The sequence below is a fragment of the Cnephaeus nilssonii genome (assembly GCF_951640355.1).
Source record: "Cnephaeus nilssonii genome assembly, chromosome: 5".
In the NCBI taxonomy this organism is placed as follows: domain Eukaryota; kingdom Metazoa; phylum Chordata; class Mammalia; order Chiroptera; family Vespertilionidae; genus Cnephaeus; species Cnephaeus nilssonii.
Genome location: NC_137076.1, coordinates 8,670,658 through 8,693,441, shown reverse-complemented (window position 1 = coordinate 8,693,441; position 22,784 = coordinate 8,670,658). Strand labels below are relative to the sequence as shown.

General features: G+C 53.4%; 1 protein-coding gene across 1 annotated transcript in view; it reads left to right on the top strand.

Annotated features, from left to right (window-relative positions):
* OBSCN (obscurin, cytoskeletal calmodulin and titin-interacting RhoGEF) overlaps positions 1 to 22,784 on the top strand; it is a gene marked incomplete at both ends in the record, with an annotated part of 160,537 nt that overhangs the window by 105,839 nt on the left and 31,914 nt on the right. The window contains 18 exon segments of the mRNA XM_079773281.1: positions 399 to 671; positions 1,671 to 1,958; positions 2,077 to 2,352; positions 2,893 to 3,266; positions 4,021 to 4,891; positions 5,648 to 5,926; positions 17,995 to 18,073; positions 18,313 to 18,437; positions 18,595 to 18,792; positions 19,036 to 19,068; positions 19,281 to 19,379; positions 19,490 to 19,705; positions 20,140 to 20,212; positions 20,539 to 20,597; positions 21,518 to 21,655; positions 21,798 to 21,937; positions 22,301 to 22,501; positions 22,589 to 22,671. Coding sequence (XP_079629407.1) covers positions 399 to 671; positions 1,671 to 1,958; positions 2,077 to 2,352; positions 2,893 to 3,266; positions 4,021 to 4,891; positions 5,648 to 5,926; positions 17,995 to 18,073; positions 18,313 to 18,437; positions 18,595 to 18,792; positions 19,036 to 19,068; positions 19,281 to 19,379; positions 19,490 to 19,705; positions 20,140 to 20,212; positions 20,539 to 20,597; positions 21,518 to 21,655; positions 21,798 to 21,937; positions 22,301 to 22,501; positions 22,589 to 22,671 — 3,805 coding nt within the window.

Sequence of the window (22,784 nt, the reverse complement as noted above, 5' to 3'; positions counted from 1 at the left end):
GGCCATTTATTGTAGACTCTCGGACTTTTTAGGAGAGAACAGAGACGGCTGGGGAAGATGGCAGAGGTCTCTGGGGTCCCAGCGAGTGAGAGTAGCAGCCCCGCAGGTCTGATAGCTCTGGCCCGGAGACAGAGGAAAGGGGGACAGTAGAGCCCCACCTGCAGCCAGGGCAAGGGTGGGAGCACCTGTGAGGCTTCTCTCCTGTGAGGTGGGGAAGACCCCGTCCTGACACTAGCGTGGTGATGGTGTGGAGGTGGGCAGGGCCTTGGGAGGACATGCATGAAGGCTCCACGTGGACATCACTGGTGGCCCGCTGTTTGGCCCTGTGTCATGGGGGGCATTTCTATGCGGCCTGGGCAGTGAGGGCCCACGCCCTGAGTCACCCCTCCATCCCCCAGCCAAGAATACAGTGGTGCGTGGCCTGGAGAACGTGGAGGTGCCCGAGGGGGGCGAAGCGCTGTTCGAGTGCCACCTGTCCCTGCCAGAGGTGGCTGCGCACACCTGGCTGCTGGATGACCAGCCCGTGTTCAGCTCAGAGAACGCCGAGGTGGTCTACTTCGAGAATGGTCTGCGGCACCTGCTGCTGCTCAAAAACCTGCGGCCTCAGGACAGCTGCCGGGTGACCTTCCTGGCTGGGGATGTGGTGACCTCAGCGTTCCTCACCGTCAGAGGTGGGTGTGCGGGTCGGGATCTCTGCGACCCTCCCACTGGATACTCGGCTGAAGGGATGAGGAGGGGTTGAGCTGGGCCTGCAGGTTGGCTGGGTCTCTCAGACCCTTCCCACTATGGGGTAGGGGTGTGGCCGTGGGTCTCTGAGACCCCTCCCACCAGATGCCAGGGTGCAAGGGGGCGTGGGTCTCTCAGACCCCTTCCACCAGATACTGCCTTTATGGGGGGGGGGGGGGGGCTGTTGGTCTCTGAAGCTCCATCCCACCGGAGGCTTGGAATTTAGAGAACAATGATCTCAGAGATCAGCTCTCTAAGACCCCTCCCACGGGAGCTGGGCCCCCGACTTGGCTCGGAGGTAGAGGGAGGGGTGAGGGGGAAAGGTCTCCCAGCACCGGGAGGCCACCATCCTGGTCCCGAGCTCACGCCCTGGCCCCGCCCGCAGGCTGGCGCCTGGAGGTCCTGGAGCCCCCGCGGGACGCGACCGTGGGGGCAGGAAGGCAGGCCCACTTCAGCTGCACGCTCAGCGAGGCGGTGCCCGTGGGCGAGGCAACCTGGTACATCAACGGGGCTGCCGTGCAGCCTGACGACGAGGACTGGATGGTGACCGCAGACGGCAGCCACCACACGCTGCTGCTGCGCCGCGCCCGGCCGCACCACGCCGGCGAAGTCACCTTTGCCGCCCGCGATGCCGTGGCCTCCGCGCGGCTCACCGTGCTGGGTGGGTGGCTCGGGTGCTGGATTCTCCCATGGGTGGGGAGGGGCGGAGGCTCCAATGAGGGAGTTTTGTCTGTTCCCAGAAGCTACTGCAGGCTCTCCGTGTCCTCCCACCCAGGCGGACAGCCCTCACTCCCGGAGACAGGAGCCCAGGCACCATGGCTCACAGGCCTGGCGGGGGGTGATCTGTCCGAGCCCTCACTGCGCCCCAGAATCAGACCCTAGGGCAGGAGGGGCTGTGCCCCATATGAGAAAATGGAGACCAAGTTGACCGCCCTCCCCCGCAGGCCTCCCGGATCCCCCGGAGGACGCCGAGGTGGTGGGGCGCAGTGACCGCTCCGTGACGTTGTCTTGGGTGGCCCCCGCCAGCGATGGCGGTGGAGGTCTCCGTGGCTACCGGGTGGAGATGAAGCCATCGGCCACTGGGGAGTGGCAGCTGTGCCACGAGCTGGTGTCCGAGCCCGAGTGCGTTGTGGACGGCCTGGCCCCTGGGGAGACCTACCGCTTCCGCGTGGCGGCTGTGGGGCCTGCAGGCGCCGGGGAGCCCGTGCACCTGCCCCAGACAGTGAGGCTCGGTGAGTGGCTGCCCGGGTCCTGGCGGAGAAGGGTGGGGGGTCCAGCCTGGAGCACTCGGCCTCGCTAAACTGGAAGGTCGGCGCGGCCTCCCGTCCTTACTGATGCGCTCATCCTCAGCAGAGCCCCTGGAGCCTGCGCCCGCGCCCCTCTCTCTGGAGAGCCGGCAGGTGGCGGCCGGCCAGGATCTGCGTCTGGAATGTGAGGTGCTGGAGGCTGGAGAGGTCGTCTGGCTGAAGGGAACGGAGCGCATCCAGCCTGGCGGGCGCTTCCAGGTTCTTTGCCAGAGTGGGCGGCAGACGCTGGTGATTCGGGGCTTCTCAGCAGAGGACCAGGGCGAGTACCGCTGCGGCCCTGCCAGGGATCCCATCTCTGCTGCTGCCAGGGCCTTCCAGGGTGCGTCCTCCAGGGCCCAGCGTGCGGGAGTGGAGGAGTTGGGGGAGACCCTGGGGTGGGGGGGACTCCCACAGCAAGGGGTCCACTTGGGGAGTTTGCCTCACACCAAGGGAAACTGAAGCTTGCTGGGGAGGCGCACAGACCCTGCATGGCTCAGCCTCATGTCCGAGCCCACATCTCTGGCGTCTTAGGCTGCACCCCCTCCCTGAATGTGATCCCGGCCATCACAGTCCTGGATACCCACTGCTGGTCCCTTAAGTCCTCAGGCCCCTGTGCTCTGAGTCCCCCTGCACTGTGTCTCCTCCCCCCTGCACTGTGAACCTCCCCATGACCTCGAGCAGCACCCCCCTCACTCTGAGGACTGAGGCCTGAGCAGGGGAAGTTGAGGCCCAAGGAGAGCGGCTTGGAGCCTCTGGAACCTGGTAAAGGCTGTGCCATCCGAGCTCTCCAGAAGCCCCAGTGGGCAGCAGAGGCCTATTGAGGGGACCACGGTCGGCAGCCCAGTTCCCACCTGGCTGACCGGTCTCCTGCTGTCCACAGTGGTGCTGACACCAGGATCCAGAGATGAGGTCCCGGCACAGCCCAGCCTGCCTCCTGAGGCGGCCCAGGAGGGTGACCTGCACCTGCTGTGGGAGGCCCTGGCTCGAAAGCGCCGCATGAGCCGCGAGCCCACACTGGACTCCATCAGCGAGCTGCCTGAGGAGGACGGGCGCCTGCAGCGCCTGCGGCAGGAGGCAGAGGACCTGGCCCCTGACCTCTCTGAGGACTACTCCACAGCCGATGAGCTGGCACGCACTGGCGAGGCCGACCTCTCACACACCAGCTCTGACGACGAGTCCCGAGCGGGCACTCCTTCCCTGGTCACCTACCTCAAGAAGGCTGGGAAGCCTGGCACCTCTCCACTGGCCAGTAAGGTGAGCCTCCAGCCTGGCCTGAAGGGAGGCCTGGGTGTCTCAGATCTTTACCACTCATTGTCCATCCACGCATCATCTTATCCACCCATTCACCATCCACAGACCCATCCATTCAATAAGCCTTTGTCCATTCATCCGTCATCATCCATTTATCCATCCATCAGCCATCCGCTTATCCATTCATGCATCTACCACCATCAACCCTCCATCCATGCACCTCCGTTTATCACCATCTATCCACACATTCACCCATCTGCCCACCCATCCACCATTCACCATCTATTCACTGTCCATAGGTCTATACCACCCATTTATCCATCCATCCATGCATCCATCCATCCAACCAACCATCATCATCCATTTATTAGTCTATCTGCCATCCACTTAACCACTTACCTATCCATTCAGCCATCATGCATCTTTCATACGTCTATTTATCCATCCATCCACTGATGTGCCCATCCACCCATTCCCTGAGGAGCTGGAACTGACCCCTCTGTGGTACTCCTCACAACCCTGTGAGTCTCCACCTGGGTGTAAAGTGATTTCAGGGAAGGTGGGCTTGATTTTTGTGACAACAAGAACCATCAAGCATCTGGCCTCAGCGAAGGTAGTGCAGCTGCCAGCAGCGGAGGCAGAGTGGCCTGCTGGAGCTGGGATCAGACTGGGTTCTGCCTCCAGCCTACCCCGGAGGCCCCTGCCCATCCTTTCCCTGATCCAGGCCTCGGTTTCCCTACCCGATCTGTGCACACAGGTTGGGGCTCCAGCAGTCCCTTCTGGAAAGCTGCAGAAGCAGCAGAAACAGCCGACCACAGTGTGCCCGCCGCCAGGAGACCTGAGTATTGAGGACCTCAGTGACCCGTCTCTGGACAAGGCAGCCATGAAGATCCAGGCTGCCTTCAAAGGTTACAAGGTGCGGAAGGAGATGAGGCAGCAGGAGGGGCCCGTGTTCCGGAGCACATTTGGAGACACCGAGGCACAGGTGGGGGACATCTTACGTCTGGAGTGTGTGGTGTCCAGCAAGGCAGACGTGCAAGCTCGTTGGCTGAAGGACGGTGTGGAGCTGACGGATGGCAGGCACCACCACATTGACCAGCTCAGGGACGGCACCTGTTCTCTGCTGGTCACTGGCGTGGGCCACGCTGACGCGGGCTGCTACACCTGCCAGGTGAGCAGCAAGTTTGGCTGCACGGTCCACAGTGCCCACGTGGCTGTCAGCGGGACGGAGAGTGAGGCTGAGAGCTCCTCCGGTGGAGAAGTGGATGACGCCTTCCGCCGGGCAGCCCGGCGGCTGCACCGCCTCTTCCGCACCAAGGGCTCAACCGAGGTTTCGGAGGAGGAGATCTTCTTGAGTGCCGACGAGGGCTCAGGGGAGCCCGAGGAGCCTGGGGACTGGCAGACGTACCGCGAGGATGAGCACTTGGTTTGCATCCGCTTTGAGGCACTGGCTGAGGCCCGTCGGGCGGCCACCCACTTCCAGGAGATGTTCAGCATGCTAGGCATTGCGGTGGACATCAGCCTGTTGGAGCAGGGACCCCGGGGGGTGGAGATACGCATCGCCAAGGTGGCCCTTGCCCCCACAGCGCCTTTGGAGCCAGTGCCCAGCTCGCGGACCACAGAGGCTGGTGAGTCTGTGAGCCACCTGGGGTGGGGCGGGAGAGGAGGGGCGAGGCTGGTGCGTGACCAGGGTCAGCTGAGAGGTCAAGGAGTTGGCTGGGTCCCAGCTTCTGGCTCTTGGCAGATGCTGCCCACTGAGGTTGGCAGAGCCCGACTTGGCGGTGGATGGAGCTCCAGCTCCACCCAGTTCTGCCCGTTATTGTCAGAGCCTCAGCGTTCTCATCTGTGCCCTGGCTGTGGGAATGCTGACTTTTGTTTGTGTTTTTCTCCATGAGGGTTTGAGATGCAACCTGTATAAGAGGTGGGGTTCCATGTGGTCCGGTCTGCACCCCATTTCCTGCTCCAGCAACAAAAATTAATTAAAAAGCCACATCGCTGTTCACTTGTATGTCCCTAGAAATGGCAGAAGGGGTGTCGTTCACCCACAGTGTTGTGCCTTGAAAATGTCCCTCTCCATTCTGAGCGCGAGGCCTCAAACCCTGGACTCCCAGCCACAATGCCTTGGTCCTGCCTCCACTTCCCTTCCTCCATGCCTCCTGTCTGCTGTCCCTCTGGCCACAAGGCTGACAAAGGGAGGTCTCCCCCTAGGGAATGGGGAGGAGGGAAGAGCTCAGAGAGCAGAGACAGTGCTGTTTAGCCGCTTGGTCTGTGAGTGCTCCCCCTTGAAAGGGGGCCTCGCGGGCCACAGGTGTGCACCCACTGCAGCCCAGGTGATTGGGCTCGGGGGCTGCTACTAACTTGCGCGCCCTACCTGTCCCTCCCAGCCCCAGTGTTCCTGACTGAGTTGCAGAATCAGGAGGTGCTGGACGGGTACCCTGTGAGCTTCGACTGTGTGGTGACAGGCCAGCCCGTGCCCAGCGTGCGCTGGTTCAAGGATGGGAGGATCCTGGAGGAGGATGACCACTACATGATCAGTGATGACCAACAGGGCGGCCACCAGCTCATCATCACGGCTGTGGTGCCTGCAGACATGGGTGTCTACCGCTGCCTGGCTGAGAACAGCATGGGTGTGTCCTCCACCAAGGCCGAGCTCCGCGTGGACTGTGAGTGTGGCCGGCCTGCTTTGCTGGCCTAGGGTGGGCGGCTCAGAGTGTCCTGGCTGGGGGGGCAGTGCTGGGTTGGATGATGTCTTGTGGCTGATGGAGAGCTCTCTGGGAGCCCCTTGGAGTCGGGGTAGGGACCTTAACTCTTTGAGAAACGTCAGGACTGAGGAGGGACCCAGAAAGGCTTGGAGGTGTCCTGGGGCATGGTGGGTGATCAATGGTACTGCGGGCAATAAGAAATACATACCAGATCTCATCCCTGGTTCCTGGCTCAGAGCTCTTAAATCTCTTAAAATTCCTAAGTGACAAGTCACTAAAGCAGTGACTCCTGCAGGGCCTCTAGATGGCTTCAGGATGGAGGGTGGCCACAGAAAAGACCACATCATGGTCCCTATAAATATGTCTAACTGATTTTTAAAATATATTTTTTTATTCATTTCAGAGAGGAAGAGAGATAGAAAAATCAATGATGAGAATCATTGGTCAGCTGCCTCTGGCACATCCCCTGCTGGGGATGGAGGCTGAAACCTGGGCATGTGTCCTGACCGGAAGTCGTACTGAGACCTCCTGGTTCATAGGTCAACGTTCAACTGCTGAGCCACGCCAGCTGGACATGTCTAACTGATTTTTGACAAAAGTGCAAAAGCAATTAAGTGGAGTAAGGATAAAGTTTCAACAGATGGCGCTGGAGTAATTAGGACATTTATAAGAAAAAAAAAGAACCTAGACCATATATGAAAATTAACTCAAAATACATTACATACTTAATGTAAATATAAAACTTCAGAAAAACAATAGGAGGAAATCTTCAGTACCTAGAGCTAGGAAAGATCTTTGTATACTTGACTAGTAAAAGAAAAAATTAGTAAAATGGACTTCATCAGAGTTAAATCTTCTGCTGGTGTGGAGCAATGAAGTATTTCTTAAAAATTTATTTTAGAGAGAGGAGGGGAGAGAGAGACAGAGAAACATTGATGTGAGAAACATTAATTGGTTGGTTGCCTCCTGTATGCACCCCCATTGGGGATCAAACCCACAACCTGGGTATGTGCCCTGACCAGGAATCACACCTGCCACCTTATAGTGTATGGGACAATGCTCTAACCAAATGAGCCACAATTGCTAGAGAGAGAGAATGAAATTCTACAGGCTGAGAGAAAATATCCACAAATGATATATCTTGTGGAGGACTTTATCTAAACTATAGAAAGAATGCTTGATTTTAAATAGTAAAAAAATGTTTAAAAATCCAATTAGAACAGGAGCATGTGCAGACACTTCATGGGAAAGGACACAGAGATGACAAATAAATGTGTCGAAGGTCTTCCACACATTAACCAACAGGAAAATGCAAACCAGGACCCTAGCACAACATCCCTGCCCACAGTGGAATGACTAGCATAAAAATTATGCTGCCACCACATGCAGGTGAGGGGGCAGAGAAATGGGACCCTTATGCACTGCTGGTGGGTGTCAGTGTAAGAAACATGTAAACCCTGTACAGAATTTTTGTGAGTATTTGAACAAAACAATTTTTGTGAGTATTAGAACAAAACAGTTGTCAGGAAGCAAAATTTCAACAGATTGAGATAATGCTCCAGAGAATGGCAGTTTTACACCTTATTTTATACATTACAATCAAAAGAGATGTAAATGGCTTACATGAAATTCATTGGTGGTAGATTAGGGAGAAGGGAGAAAGCAAGAGGGGGGCCTCTGGGATTGGGTACAAAGTAAAATGATAGATTTATACACCTTTTAGGTAGGTGGGTACTGGATAGTTAAAAGTCAACAATTAACATGATAAACACAACAATGAGAGGATTTGTAGTCTCTGCTCTGGTGCATTGGTTGTGCCCTGAGGGGTCCAGAAAAAGAGGAGTTACCCTGACATTCCTAAGGTGTGTTATCGTAGATGCAAAAGACAATAGACAGGCTCAGTCAAGGTAAGATTGACTTTTCTGAGGGAAGATTCTAGCCTAGGACATGATTACCCACCACAAACTGCTTTTAGCTAAAAGGTTTTAATTTCAGACCATCCTTTGTGGTTACTGTAGGTTTTTGATTTTGCAAGACGGTCACACAGGCCTTCCCTGAGCTTGTCAGGTAGCATGTAGCACCTTTTCATCCACATGGGAGTGGAAAATGGTGCAGGTACTCTGAATCATGGTAGGGAATCTATAATAATAAAAGGGAAATATGCTAAGTAGACCAGATGTCATTCCGGACGTCCTTCTGGATAAAGCCAAGGCTGGAGGGAAGCCCGGGTCCTGGGTGCCTGCTGGCAGCTGGAGTGAAGCCTAGGTCCCGGGTGCCAGAGAGAAGCCAGTGCCAGCAGCCAGGGGAAGGAAGGCCTACTCTTGCATGAATTTCATGCATTGGGCCTCTAGTTTTCTATAATAATAAAAGCATAATATGCAAATTGACCAAACAGCTGAACAGCAGAACGACCATCTGAACGACCTTCTGGATAAAGCCAGGGCCGTGAGGGCCAAGGCAGCTGTCGTGGCTGCGAGGGCCGAGCCCCTTGCACGAATTTTGTGCGTAGGGCCTCTAGTTTTTTATAAAACTAATCATGTACTTACCATATGACCCAACCATCATTTTGTTGGGCGTTTATTCAAGAAATGAAAACTCCAGTTCATAACACAACCTATACCCAAATGCTCATAGTAGCTTTATTCCTAATAGCCAAAAACTGGTAATGACCCATCGACCCATCTGTCCTCAGGGGTTGAATGGTTAACTGTGCTCTATGGAATGCTAGTCAGCAAGGAAAAGGAACATGTTATTGACACGTGCAGCAAGGGTCATAAAACTGCATTTTATTGTAAGAACACTACACACACACACATACACACACACATACACACACACTCAGTGGAGTTCATGTGAAACTTGTAAAATCTGAACAAGGTCAGTGTATGGATTAATGTCACTAATGGATTAGTTAAAAGTTAACCTTGCTGGAAACTGGGTGAAGATATATGGGATCTCTATATTATTTCTTTTTTTATATTGATTTTTTTTTAGAGAGAGAGAAAGGGAGAGGGAGGGAGAGAGCCATGCTGGCTGGGCTCTATACTATTTCTCAGAACAGCATGTGAATCTACAGTTCTCTCAAAATAAGAAGGAAAATCTAGTCCGGCCACTGAGGCTCAGTGGTTGAGCATAGACCAACCTGTGACCCAGGAGGTTGCGGTTCGATTCCCAGTTGCAGGCTTGATCCCCAGTAGGGGGTGTGCAGGACGCAGCCAATCAAAGATTCTCTCTCATCATTGATGTTTCTATCTCTCCCTCTCCCTCCCTCTCTGAAAACAATAAAAATATTTTTAAATGGAAAAAAAAAACTATTAAAAACACAACAATTACAAGTAGATTATCTTAAATAAGATAAGAGCATACACATGTCCCCATGTACCTCTCTTTCCATGCTCTGCGTTCTGCTGTGTGGGTCCAGATTTCCATCTGGTGTCTTTCTGCCTAAACGATGTCGTCTAACATTGTGTGGAGACTGGATATGCTGGAATTCTTTCAGCTTTGGTATATCTGAGAAAAAAATCTTTATTTTGGTTTTGGTTTTGAAAGATAGTTTTGCTCAAATAGCTTTTTCTTCCCATACTTTAAAGATGTAGCTCCTCCCCAGCTAGTGTGACTCACTGGTTGAGCATCAACCCATGAACCAGAGGTCATGGTTGGATTCCAGATCAGGGCACATGCCCAGGTTTTGGGCTCAATCCCCAGTAGGGGGCATGCAGGAGGCAACTGATCAATGATTCTCTCATTGATGTTTCTATCTCTCTCTCCCTGCCTCTCTGAAATCAAGAAAATAATTTTTAAAATCCAAAAAACGAAAAGATGTAGCTCCCCTGTGTACTAATTTGCATTATTTCCAATGAGAAATATGGCATTATTCTTGTCTTTGGTTCTCTGTACATAACTTGTCTTTTTCATTGGGATTTTTTTTATGTTTGTACACCATAGAATTCACCATTTAACAATGTATAACTCACTGGTGTTTAGTCTATTCACAGGGTTGTGCAATCTCCACTACCACCTAGTTCCAGAACATTTTTATCATCCCAGGTGGAAACCTCATACCCATTAGCCGTCACTCTCTATCCCTCTCCCCCAGCCACTGGGAACTGCTAATAGACTTTCTATCTCTCTGAAGTTGCCTATTCTGGACATTTCATAGAAAGAGAATCATACAATATATGGCCTTTGGTGTCTGGCTTCTGTCACTGAGGATGTTTCTAAGGCCCATTCATGTGGGAACATACATCAGTACTTCATTCCTTTTTATGGCTGAAAAATATTCCATTGTATATGGACTTCTCATCCATTCATTGGATGACATTTATCCATTGGTTGTTTTGGCTATTATGAATGATGCTGCTATGAACAATCAAGTACAAGTTTTTATGCAGACATGTTTTCAGTTCTCTTGGGTATGTAGCTATGAGTGGAATTACTGGTTAAAATGGTAACTGTTTCTTTAACTTCTAGAGAAACCTCCAAACCTCCAGGGTGCACACACATAGGGTCTGGCCGCACACACACACACTAAGCAGGCGGTCAGCTCAGGGTTTTATGCCTGATGCACATGACCTGTCCCTCACTCTTGATTGGTCAGAGCTTAGGCTCACAGTCTTTCGAGATTGGCTAATTTAAAGAAAAAAGGGAGGGGTTGACCTTTGTCGTTTCAAAATGGTGGCCCCCAGGGAAGCTGCAAGTCACATGGGCCAAAATGCTGGCTGCCTAAACTCCCTTCTTTGACAGAAAAGATTAATTGTTTATTCTCAAAATTCCCCCCTTTTCTTATTTAACTCTTTTCTTCAAACTTGGCTAACATTTGTTGACTTTCATGTTCTGCAGTGTTTAGGAGATTATTTTGCTGTTTGGTCAATGTGATTTCAATTACCCTTTGGATAAAACCTCTCATACATGGGATAATAGAACATCCCATCACTGTAACTCCTAACATGATTATCAAAGAGGTGAATATGGACACCATCATCCCCTTCCATTCTCTGAACCATTGCTCTATTGAATCAGACAAAGGGTCCTCAATTCCAGGATTCTCACCTAACTCATTAGCTAAGTTGTTAATCCCTGTATGGCCTTGGTAATGGTTCCATCTGGAGCTGTGTTGTCAGGGATGAATGTACACTGACCCCCCAATATTATATATACTCCTTTTTCTGCCAAAATCAGATCCAAGGCCAATCTATTCTCCCATGTCATCCTGCTGGTGGCATCTAGTTGTTTAGCTATACCTTTAACTGCATCTCAGAGTATAGTTAATAATCCTTTGTTGATTATAGTAAATATAATTAATCCAACTACATTCTTGTTTACAGTGGACCACCAAAACAGGACAGATTTAAATCCTGCAGCAATCTGATTTCTAGCCTTAAACTCGTTTGGCACTCCTCCTGGAACCCTAATAGATCTGTGTATAAATGGGGATCAAAGGGATCCCTTGGACTCTCTCTTCTTCCTAGTCTGTCTGTTGAAAAAGGTTTACGATAAGCCAAAGGGAAAGAGACAGCCAATTGTATCAGAGCACAAGTTCTGCTCCAACTGCTGGGCAAGGCCCCAAGTAAGGGTTCCCCACAGTACCACCAGACATCAACAAGGGGTTTTGACAGTGCAGAATGATTGGTTTCTGAGGATACTCAGCCATTTACACATCTGGATAAATTTTCCATAAACTCTGAGTGATGTCCCCCCACCACCTTGAGAGGCAGGAGGTATAGTTTACATTGAAAGTGGGGGCTGGATCATTGTGGGGGATCCTTGCTCTTTACCTCTGTTGGATGGGAACAACAGGGAGAGAGTATTATAGGAAGCGTTTCCCCAGGCAGTTTCTTCCTGATACAGGACAAGCACACATTCCATCCAGGTACTGTCTGAGGTCCATTAGAATGGAAATGGGACCACTTGGGTCTCTTGCCTTCATGCCCCTCAAGCGTAACAGTCACTTTTATTCAGGGTGCATACAGAATATTTAATCCATTCCACCCAGGCATTCGTTTTCTTATATCCTACTTCTATTTGCATGGTGGTGGCAGTGGCCTAGGGGACCTTGTCCTGTGACATCTAATCCTAAATTTAGTCCTAGCCAATCTTTTGGCCTAAAAGCTGTAATATCCAAGTCATTCAAGTTATCTATAATCAATAACTTAACTGGGTAAGCACGGTCCAGATTATACACATTTCCCCAGTCCACATTGTAAGCCCCTGCAATTTTCCAGAGCCCTAAAGCAAATAGACAGCTTACAGTTTCTTTAGTGTTAATTTCAAGGGGCTATGTCCTAGTATGGCCATCCAAGTTGAGGTGTCTCCACCCAGGGAAGCTGGTGGTCTGCCCTTAACCCGTGTGTAGGTCCAACCTCATTCTGCAGTCCGAACAGTGGTCTCAGTGGTAAGCAAGACAAGGTAGGGTCCTTCCCAGAAGGGTTCCAACTTGTATCCCTCGATGTCTTGACCAGAACATAGTCTCCTGGTCAATGGCACTGAGCCAGGGACTCAAGAGGAGGGTCAGGAGGCCTTCTAACCTGAGGGAGATTAAAGTAGAAGAGATACCCAGTACATAGTTCTTAAGAAATTGGCCCCTAATCTCCATTGTAGGAAGATCTTGAGGCATTCCAGGGCCTATTCAATGCAGGGGTCCTCAAACTTTTTAAACAGGGGGCTAGTTCACTGTCCCTCAGACCGTTGGAGGGCCGGACTATAGTTTAAAAAAAACTATGAACAAATTCCTATGCACACTGCACATATCTTATTTTGAAGTAAAAAAACAAAACGGCAAAAACACCTGCATGTGGTCCACGGGCCATAGTTTGAGGACACCTGGCCTATTGGAATGATCTAAAGCCAATTCTATGGCAAGAAAAAATTTAACTTCATTTGTCCTTGGGTGTGGCCAGCAAAGGACACTGATTGGATTTCTGCTATCTGACTCCCTGAGTATGTTGATATAAGCTATTTGCCCTCTGGTTAGAGAGGCAAAATGCAAATCATTTACTCTTAAGTGTCCTTGGTTTAGGGAAAATGGGATTTACTAGATAGTTCCAAATTGCACTTAACCATCTCCGTTCCCCTATTCCACTTGTCTTGGCTTACTGGCCTGTGTCATTTATATAACATCTTTTCCTTACAAACCTTACAAACTTTCAGAACCCACCTTCTTTTTCCTTCAAAATGACACCAAAACCATAATTTCTTTCCAATTGGAATTCTTTTTGGGGGAATTCTTAACCCTTAGAAACCTTAATTTTTAGGTGACATGCAAGTAATTAACATCCCTCAGATTTGCAATATATACACATTTTTAAGATATCTTTTAAATAAAATACAAGACTTACTCACTCAAATCCATCCTCTAGATTCTCCATACAAGGCATACTCAGATTAATATTTTAGTATCCTGTTATTTCAAAATACCTAAATGTTTAACAATTTTTACCATTTAACCCAGCAAACTCAAAATTTTAAGTTACCTGCCCCCGGGACCTGAGAGTCAACCTTAGACCTGGGAGTCAACCTTGGAACGTGGTCCCTCATTCAAGAACTGCCCATTATCATGGAAACATTAATCTTATTGCCCAAACAATGGAGTCCCACCCCAGCCCACATTGCTTACTTCCCCATGCTTGTAATTCCTACTTCCCATTGTAATCTTTGTCCCTATGTTCCTAAACCAGCGGAGGGCAAACAGCCCCCAAAAGATAGAAATCAGTAACCATTACAGACACACAGACAAAAAAATTTCACCAGCTAAGAATTCCTGGCAGCTGACACCCTGAGAAGGAAAGCAGGAAAAATCCCCAAGATTAAGAATTCTCGGCAGCTGCTGGGGCGTACCTGCAATCTCTGCCACATGTTCAGCCTTGCCATGAATAGCTGGGCTCCCCCAAAGCGAGACGTGCCCCATCTTAAAACAAACAACAAAGAGACACAAAACATCACCAGAAACACTCTTATACAGGTGCGCACAACCCACAGATAAAGCTCCACACCATGCTCCCTGTCTGTCTGGCTACAGGCACCACAGAATGCCCTGATTAAAAAACCACCAAAGCAGAACAATGTCTCCTGTCCCTGGTTCGGAGACTGTCCTTCCCCTGAACCTCAGAATTCTCCCTAATGGACTATCTGGGAGAATGTATTCCCTAGGCCAGTGATGGCGAACCTATGACACGCGTGTCAGCACTGACACGCGTAGCCATTTCTGATGACACGAGGCGGCCGCATGCCGAGGATGAAACATTTGCTGCTCCTGAGGATGAAACATTTGCAAAATAAAGTTTTTTCCTCAAAGTGACACACTACCCGAGTTATGCTCAGTTTTTTGGCGAAGTTTGACACACCAAGCTCAAAAGGTTGCCCATCACTGCCCTACGCCTATAATTTTTGTTTTCCCGTCCTCAGAAAGTCCCTTGTGACTATGTGCTCAAGCTCCCATACTGGAAATTTCTCACACTTCCCAAGATCCGCTTCAAACCTCTCTGGCTACTTCCCTCACAGGAGATCATAACTCTGCACTAGCTTCATGTCCAAGACACATCCCAGTCACATATACCCGACCTCTGAGGATACCCAACCACCAGAGTAGTACTCAGTCCAGTTCTCCACCTTGGCTCATGCATAAGGTCACCTGATTGCCATGGTTCTCGCCTGCTTGGGCCCTTCCTGCGTTGCTGGCTGACTCTCTATCCCAAACTTGTAATTGGCCCCGGGGAGTAATGGCTGTCCCTCCTCACCGAGGCAGCCACAACTTGGCAGCAGGGCGCACCTCCCTCCTCAGGAGAGGGGTCCAGTTGGCCCCATAGTGACAATTAGAATCCTGGAAGAGCCCCCAACTTGTTACAAATAAGGTGAACCCCCAAAACCAGGGGTCCTGGCAGAACAAAAAGTATACCCAGGAGCCAGATATCATTACTCCTGCAGGAGGATGCACAGACACACAGTCTGGCAGCACACGCACACTGAGCAGGTGATCCGCTGAGGGTTTTATGCCTGATGCACGTGATCTCTCCCTCACTCTTGATTAGTCAGAGCTTAGGCTCACAGTCTTGCTCGATTGGCTAATTTAAAGGAAGGAGCTGACCTTTGTCATTTCAAAATGCTGGCCCCCAGGGGAGCTGCAAGTCATGAGGGCCAACATGGTGGCTGCCTAAACTCGATTCTTTGACAGAAAAGATTACTTGTTTATTCTCACATATTCTTTGGTGCACTTTTTCTTTTTAATTTTTAACAATTGATTTGAGAGAGAGAGGAAGAGACAGAGAGAGAGACAGAGAGAGAGAGAGAGAGAGAGAGAGAGAGAGAGAGACAGAGAGGAAGGAAGGGAGAGGGAGAGAGAGATGAAATCATTGATCAGCTGCCTCCTGCATGCCCCCTACTGGAGATCGAGCCCACAACCTGGGCACGTGCCCTGACCAGGAATTAAAACTGGTGACCTCTCAGTGCATGGGATGATGCTCAACCACTGAACCACATCAGCCAGGGCTGGTGCACTTTTCTTTATGTTCCCCTTATGCTTGCAGTTAATTAAGCTTCTTGGAATTTTGGGGGTTTATAGTTTTCAATAAGTTTGGATTCTTTTTGCCATTATTTCTTCAAATATTTGTTCTTTTCCCCTCATTTGATGACTTCAGTTACATGAAGCCACAGTGCAGCTCATTGATACTCTTTAAATTTTTAAAACTATTTTTCCTTTGTGCATTTCAGTTGGATTTTTCTATTGCTATGCCTATGCAGTCACTGCTCTTAGTATCTAATCTGCTGTTAGTGTCATCTACTGTATTTTTTGTCTCCAGAAATTCTACCTGACTCTTCTTTATGTGCCCTCTCTACTTAACTTTTCGAACACAAAGAATACAGTTCTGATACCTGCATGTCCTTCTCTGGCAGTTCTAATGTCATGTCAGTTCTGACTGATCATTCTCCACATCGAGGGTCCTGTGTTCCTGCCTCCTTGCATGTCTGCAGCCTTCTGACTGGGTGCCTGACACTGCAAGTCTTGCCCTGCAGGGAGCTGGATGTTGTGCATCCCTGCAGGTCTCCTGGAGCTATGTTCTGGAAAACAGCGGCTTCTTTGGAAGCACTTTGGTTGTTTGGTGTGTGGTTTGTTAGGTGAGGCCACGGCAGCGCTCACGCAGGGCTAATTCTCTTCCTACTGGGGAGAGAACGCTCCTGGGCACCTTCCAGATGCCTGTGGGTTGGGTTTCCAGTCTGGCTGTGGAAATAGGAGCATCCCAGACCTTGTGCCCCTCCAGCATTGTTTCCTCTAGCATCTCAGATGGCTCTTCCCTCACATGCACGTGCTGATCAGTCATCTGCTTAATCCCTGAAAGAGGGATCCCTCTGTGTAGCTGCCTCTTCTCTGTTTTCTGTCCTGTGACTCCAGCTGCCTTCTGTCTCCTCAACTCAGAGCCTGCCTGGCTCTGCCTCAGCTTCCTCTTCTGGGCCTGAAGGCAAGAAGCTGGGGCAATCACAGGGCTCACCATTGTTTCCTGTCTATAAGGGGTCAGTGTCCTTGCTTAATGCTCATTGACTTGAAACCATTCTGATGATTCTGAACCCAATTCCAAACAATGCTCTCACACCAGCTGGGTGTCCTATAATTTAACTCAGTTTGACATTAACTACTTGAAGATAGCGTCAGACCCCACAGGTTACGGGCTCAGGACCACAAGAGTGAAAGGGTTCAGATGCCAATGGTAAGTCCAAGTTGTCACCTGTGCTTCTACGTATCAGAGGTTCTCACAGCCATCTCCTCAGGTTCCCTTAATTTGCTAGAGTGGCTCACAGAACTCAGAGAAACATTTACTTACGAGGTCACTGTCTAAATGTAAAAATTATAATTCAGGAACTACCAGGTTTAAGAGATGCACAGGACAGGGATGGGGAAGGGGGAGGGGCTTGCATGCTCTCTGAGCCCAGCACTCTCCCTGCAGCTCCTCGTGCCCACCAACTGGGAAGCTCTCCAAACTCCCATCCTTTTGGGTGTTCCTGAAGGCTCCATCACACAGGCACGATTGATTCAACCTCCAGCCCCTCTACCTTCCCTCGAGGGACTGAAAATTCCAACCCTCTAATCACATGGTTGCTTGTCCTGGCAACCAGCCCTGTCTTAGGGGCTTTCCAAAAGTCACATTATTAACATAAACTCAGCTGTGCTTGACAGGGGCTTGTTAAAAATTTGAAGGAAACTCCAAGGGTTTTAGGAGCTCTGTGCCAGGAACGGTACAAAACCAAATATATATTACTTACTATAAATCATAACATTACAACCATTGTTTCATGTATTTTGTTTGTTTTAATTGTTTCAACTGGAGGGTGTCTTAGTTCATGCTGCTCTAACAAAGTACTGAAGACAGGGTGGCTTATGAACAACAGAAATGTATTTCTGCGTTTTGGAGGCTGAAAGTCCAAGGGCAGGTGCCAGCACAATTGGAGTCTTCTGAGTCATAGATGGCCCTCCTGGCTGTGCCCTCACATGGTGGAAGGAGTGTTGTGGGGTCCCTTTCATTAGGGCACTAACCCCATTTCTAATGGCCCCACCCTCATGACCTTGTCATCCCCCAAAGGTCCCACATCCGAATGCCATCACCTTGGAGGTTAGGCTTCAGCATATGAATTTTGGGGGCACACAAACATCCTGTCTATAGCAGAGGGCAGATCCAGTCCCTGTTATACCATCATGGCTACAAGTGGAAGCCCCCAGCTGAGGCCCAGATACACCAATCCCTGCCCCTTAATGGGATGGAATTGGAAGATGTTGCCACTTACCCTGCCTGCCATTCGTGAAGCTCAGAGTCACCCATGTCTATAATTTGTTGGGTCTTGTAGTTAGTTACAGGCCTAGAACTTGGGCTGGTAACAGCCTGGAGGCGGGGAGGGACCACAGGGCAGCTGTGTCCCTATGACTTCTGACTCAGGAGGGTAAGTGGCTCCAGGAGCAGCTGTGCAGGGAGAACCAGGTGCCTCTGGGGTGGGGCTGTGCCCGGACAGAGGGAATGCAGCCTGGCTCCAGCTTCACCCTTCGTTTTCAGTGACCAGCACTGACTACGATACTGCCGCGGATGCCACCGAGACCTCGTCCTACTTCAGCGCCCAAGGCTACCAGTCCAGGTGGGGGCCATACAGGGGTGGCAGTGCCCAACAGGCTGGCAGTCCCCAGCCCTGGCATGGGGGTGGCCATGCTGGCTTGGACCGACAGAATCCCAGTCCTGGAGGCTTCACCAAGGCCACGCGGTCTCTGTCCAGCATGTTAACAGAAGACCTCAGGAGCCATCCAGACTGACCCCACTCCCCTTGCCCTGGACCCCTCACCCATCCACATCACGCTGCCCCTCTCTGTTCCCTGCCAGTCGCGAGCAGGAGGGTGCAGAGTCTACGTCAGAAGAGGGACAATTGCCACAGGTGGTGGAGGAGCTGAAAGACCTCCAGGTGGCCCCCGGCACACGCCTGGCCAAGTTCCAGCTCAAGGTGAAAGGTGAGGGAGATAGGGCCAGAGGGCTGGGTGGGGTGTCCCACCAGTAGAAGTTAGGTGGTCACTGTGGCCTGGGGGGTCTCCAGGGATCCCCTCAGGTGGAGGACACAGCACCCCCTGGGCAGTGGCCCTATGCTGACCACTCTCCCTGTGGTTTCAGGCTACCCGGTGCCCCGCCTGTACTGGTTCAAAGATGGGCAGCCCCTGACTGCGTCTGCGCACATTCGCATGGTGAACAAGAAGGCACTGCACAGCCTGGAGATCCTCTCGGTCACCAGCGAGGATGCCGGCCAGTACTCCGCCTACATCAGCAACACCGTGGGTGCTGCCTACTCCTCTGCCCAGCTGCTGGTCCAAGGTGGGAGCTGGGGGCCGACGTCCGCCTCTAGGACCCCCATGGCAGGGCTGGGATTGGGCCCACGGTCTTCCCCCCCAGGTGCAGAGGTGTGGTGGAGGGCAGACGCCTGCCTGCCTGCATTCCCGAAGGTGCTGGGTGTGGGAGTGGGAGGGTGTCCTCAGGACCCTCACCCTTGGAGCAGGCCCCTGGGCCCACGCAGGACACACTGTCCTACTTCAGGTCTGACTTCCCTGCCTCTTTCAGGCCCTAATGACCCAGAAAAGAAGCCGGCAGCAGGTGAGCCGAGTCCAGATGGTGGGAGGGCGGGAGGCTCAGTGAGGGTGGTGGGGGGGATGCCCATCGGGTGGAAGGAGGGAGGAACCCTGGGCACAGGCTCCAGGGACAACCACTCAGGTGGGTGGGGGCCTGGGCCTGGGAGGAGGGCAGAGGCTCCCATCACAGGGCTGTGGCTCTGCACTTGTCACCAGCAGCCTCCGGTGTCTCCCCAGAGGTGCAGCAACAGCTGGTGCCACCCCGCTTCCTGGAGAAGTTCACCTCTAAGAAGGTGAAGAAGGGCTCCAGCATTACTTTCTCCGTGAAGGTCAAAGGTAGGGCATCCTGCCCTCCCTCACTCAGGATCCCCGGAGGGGATCAGAGGCACCCCCTTCTAGAATCTCTTCTCAGTGGGGGCTGACTGTCCATCATCCACTCCTGCCAGGTCTCCCCGCCCCCACTGTGCACTGGCTGCGGGAGGAGGCCGAGCAGGTGCTGTGGATTGGCCAGGACACCCCGGGCTACACGGTGGCCAGCTCAGCCCAGCAGCACAGCCTGGTCCTGCTGGACGTGGGCCCACAGCACCAGGGCACCTACACCTGCATCGCGTCCAACGCTGCTGGCCAGGCCCTCTGCTCCGCCAGCCTGCATGTCTCTGGCTGTGAGTGGGCATGGGTGGCCTGCTGGGGATGGGAGGGAGCCACCCTCCCTGAGGACTTTCACCCCCTCTCTGAGACCCTGCCCAGACTCCTCCCTGAGCACAGGCCCCAGGGGCCAGCTCCCATCCCTGCCTGTGGGCTCAGACCAGCAGGCCAAGACCTGTAGCAGCCCCTGCCACCCCAAGCAGTCTCTTCCTGGCCCCCTCAGCCCCTCTGTGGGCAGGTCCATCGAGTGTGGACCCATTCCTGTCCCCACCCCTGGGAGGGGAGGGGGTGTGGGCTACGTTGGGATGCCGGGCACAGCCTTTCCTGGGGGCTCTGGACGGACAGGCCAAGGCCCTAGGTAGGGGTGGCCCAGACATGCCAGGCAGAGGTCCCCACCAGAACCATCTCAGCGGGCTGGGCTCATTCTGGTAGTCACCTGTGCTTTTGACAGTGCCCAAGGAGGCGGGGCCAGTGGGAGAGGCGGCTGGGGTGAAGGAGGCCCTCATCTCCACCTTTCTTCAGGGGTGAGTGAGGGCTCCGCCAGAGCTGATGGAGGGTGGCTTGGGGTTCTAGAAGCCCTGGGACGGGGCAGGGAGGGAGGGAGCCCTATCCTGGACCGCAGCCTGACTCTGTCCCTTGCAAGCTGTGTGGCTTGGCCCAGCCCCCGCCCCCCCCCCCAAAAAAAAACCACCTCTCTGTGCCTCAGTTTCCCCCATTGTGAAATGAGGGCTCCCCCGAGCCTGACTGGCGTCTGGCCCGCTACCCTCAGACTCTTTCTGTCAGAGCTCCCACCCAAGGGTACGTGTGGTGGGCCCACCCCAGGCCCTCAGGATCCCCCCACCCCCTTTAGGACCAAAGCCATCTCGGAACAGATGCCTGTGGATTTCAGCAACCTTGCTGGGCAGAAAGGTATGGGAGGTGCCAATGGCCGGTCCCTAATTTGGGAGGGGGTGTGGAGGAGGCTGCCTGGCCCCAGGTGTGGGCCCAATTCTGAGCTCTGGGCCCTTGGCTCAGCTCTCACAGCCAGAGGCTGTGTGGATGCCTGGGTGCAGGGGCCTGCTGAGTCAGAGCTTGGGTGAGGGGCTCCGTATGTTCAGCCCCTTCCCAGGCAACTGCACAGGGCATTCTGGAACCTTGGCATGTTTTTACCTTCTTTATGGAAAATACTGAGTCTGCACAGAAGAGAGGACAGAGCTGTGTGCCCATCGCCCACCTTAGGGTCACTTCTTGGATGATCCGAAGCTACTGCCTTTACCTGCCCCTCCTCCGCGCCCCCCCCCCCCCCAGCAGCCCTCATTCACCCTTAACTCCAGCCACCAAAGTTTGCCCCCGAGCCCTCAGGCCAGCAATCTGGGTCCTGCCCCCTGCCTTCAGTGTCCAGGTCCTGCCCTCCTCTCCCACAGCCTGGCTGAGCTCCCAGTGCCCCCTGCCCCTCCTGAACCCCTTCCAGATCAGCCGCCAAGTTGGAACCCTAATGGAGAAAGCACAAACCCATGGGGGGCTCCAGTGTCTTCAAGCTCCTCCCCCACCCTGGCCTCTACCCAGCCTGACCCTCAGCCGCCCTTGCCCAGTGCCCTGCAGCCACGCTGGCTTCCTGTTCTCCTGACCGCCCCCCGCCCCTCTCCTGGGCCCTGTTCCCTGCATTTGTAGCCCCCTCCATCACACCTTGGCCCAGACACCTGTGAGCCATTGAGGCCCCTTATCCTTGTCAGTGTCTCTGCTTCTGGCAACATAGGCCCGAGCCTGTGTGTTCCCATCTCCCCTGAGCCCTGAGTCAGGATGGGCCTGGAGGGGGTGCGTGGGCTTGTCTGGAGTGCACACTGGCTCAGCGAGGGTCTGGCCACCAGGAGAGCCGCTGGCAGCCGAGGCCCATGGCCACCTGACCCTGGCTGAGGTGGGCACGGAGGAGTTCCTGCAGAAGCTGACCTCACAAATCACGGAGATGGTGTCGGCCAAGATCACCCAGGGTGAGGGGCTGGCGTGGATCAAGGTCCTAGGTGGGGGGCTATGGGGGTGGTGACCCAGGGCCAGGGTCCACCATGCCCAGACCCAATGGGGAGGGGCACAGGGCACTGGCCCTTCCCAGTGTCACATGCCCTGTGCCCCCAGCCAAGCTGCAGGTGCCTGGAGGTGACAGTGACGAGGAGTCCAAGACACCGTCCGCATCGCCCCGTCATGGCCGCTCGCGCCCCTCCTCCAGCGTCCAGGAGTCATCCTCGGAGTCGGAAGATGGAGACTCCCGGGGGGAGGTGCTGGGGTCTGGGGGATAATGGGGCCCACAGAGGGGAACAGGAGTGAGGGTGGGAGAGGGAACGGGGGGCCTTCGGGTGACAGGGTGGAGGAGGCTGGGGACAAACAGCTGAGCAGCCAACACCACCACCAGGACCCAGGACATCCCAGCACCCCTGAGGCTCCCCCTTGCCCCTCTGGGGTGGCCCCATCCGGCACCCCTGATAGTGTTTCCGTCAGCAGAGCTCAGTGGGGCCTGTTCTAGAACGTCACAGAATGTTAGGATGGCTTCTTCCTCCCCCTTCAGGCCAGGGCCCGTGGCTTGGGGCCTTGGGAAGCCCCGCTGGCTCCCCTCTGGTCTGACGCAGCTCCCTCCTCCCCAGATCTTTGACATCTACGTGGTCACCGCTGACTACCTGCCCCTCGGGGCTGAGCAGGACGCCATCTCACTGCGGGAGGGCCAGTATGTAGAGGTGCTGGACTCGGCCCACCCTCTGCGCTGGCTTGTGCGCACCAAGCCCACCAAGTCCAGCCCCTCGAGACAGGGCTGGGTGTCCCCTGCCTATCTGGACAGGCGGCTCAAGGTGCCTGGACTGCCTGGGGAGGGGGGCAGGTGAGTTCGGGGGCTGGGCCAGCGCCCAGGCCACCTACAACCCTCTGTTCCTCATCAGCTGTCGCCCGAGTGGGGGCCCACGGAGGCCCCCGAGTTCCCTAGGGAGGCCGTGTCTGAGGATGAGTACAAGATGCGGTTGAGGTGAGGAGCCATGGTGGGGGGTCTTTGGCTGACGAGGTCGTGTGGTGGGGCTGCCCCCTCCACCGTCTTGCTGGTGCCGGTTTAGCATTTGAGCTCTTGGTCCCCTCACACTG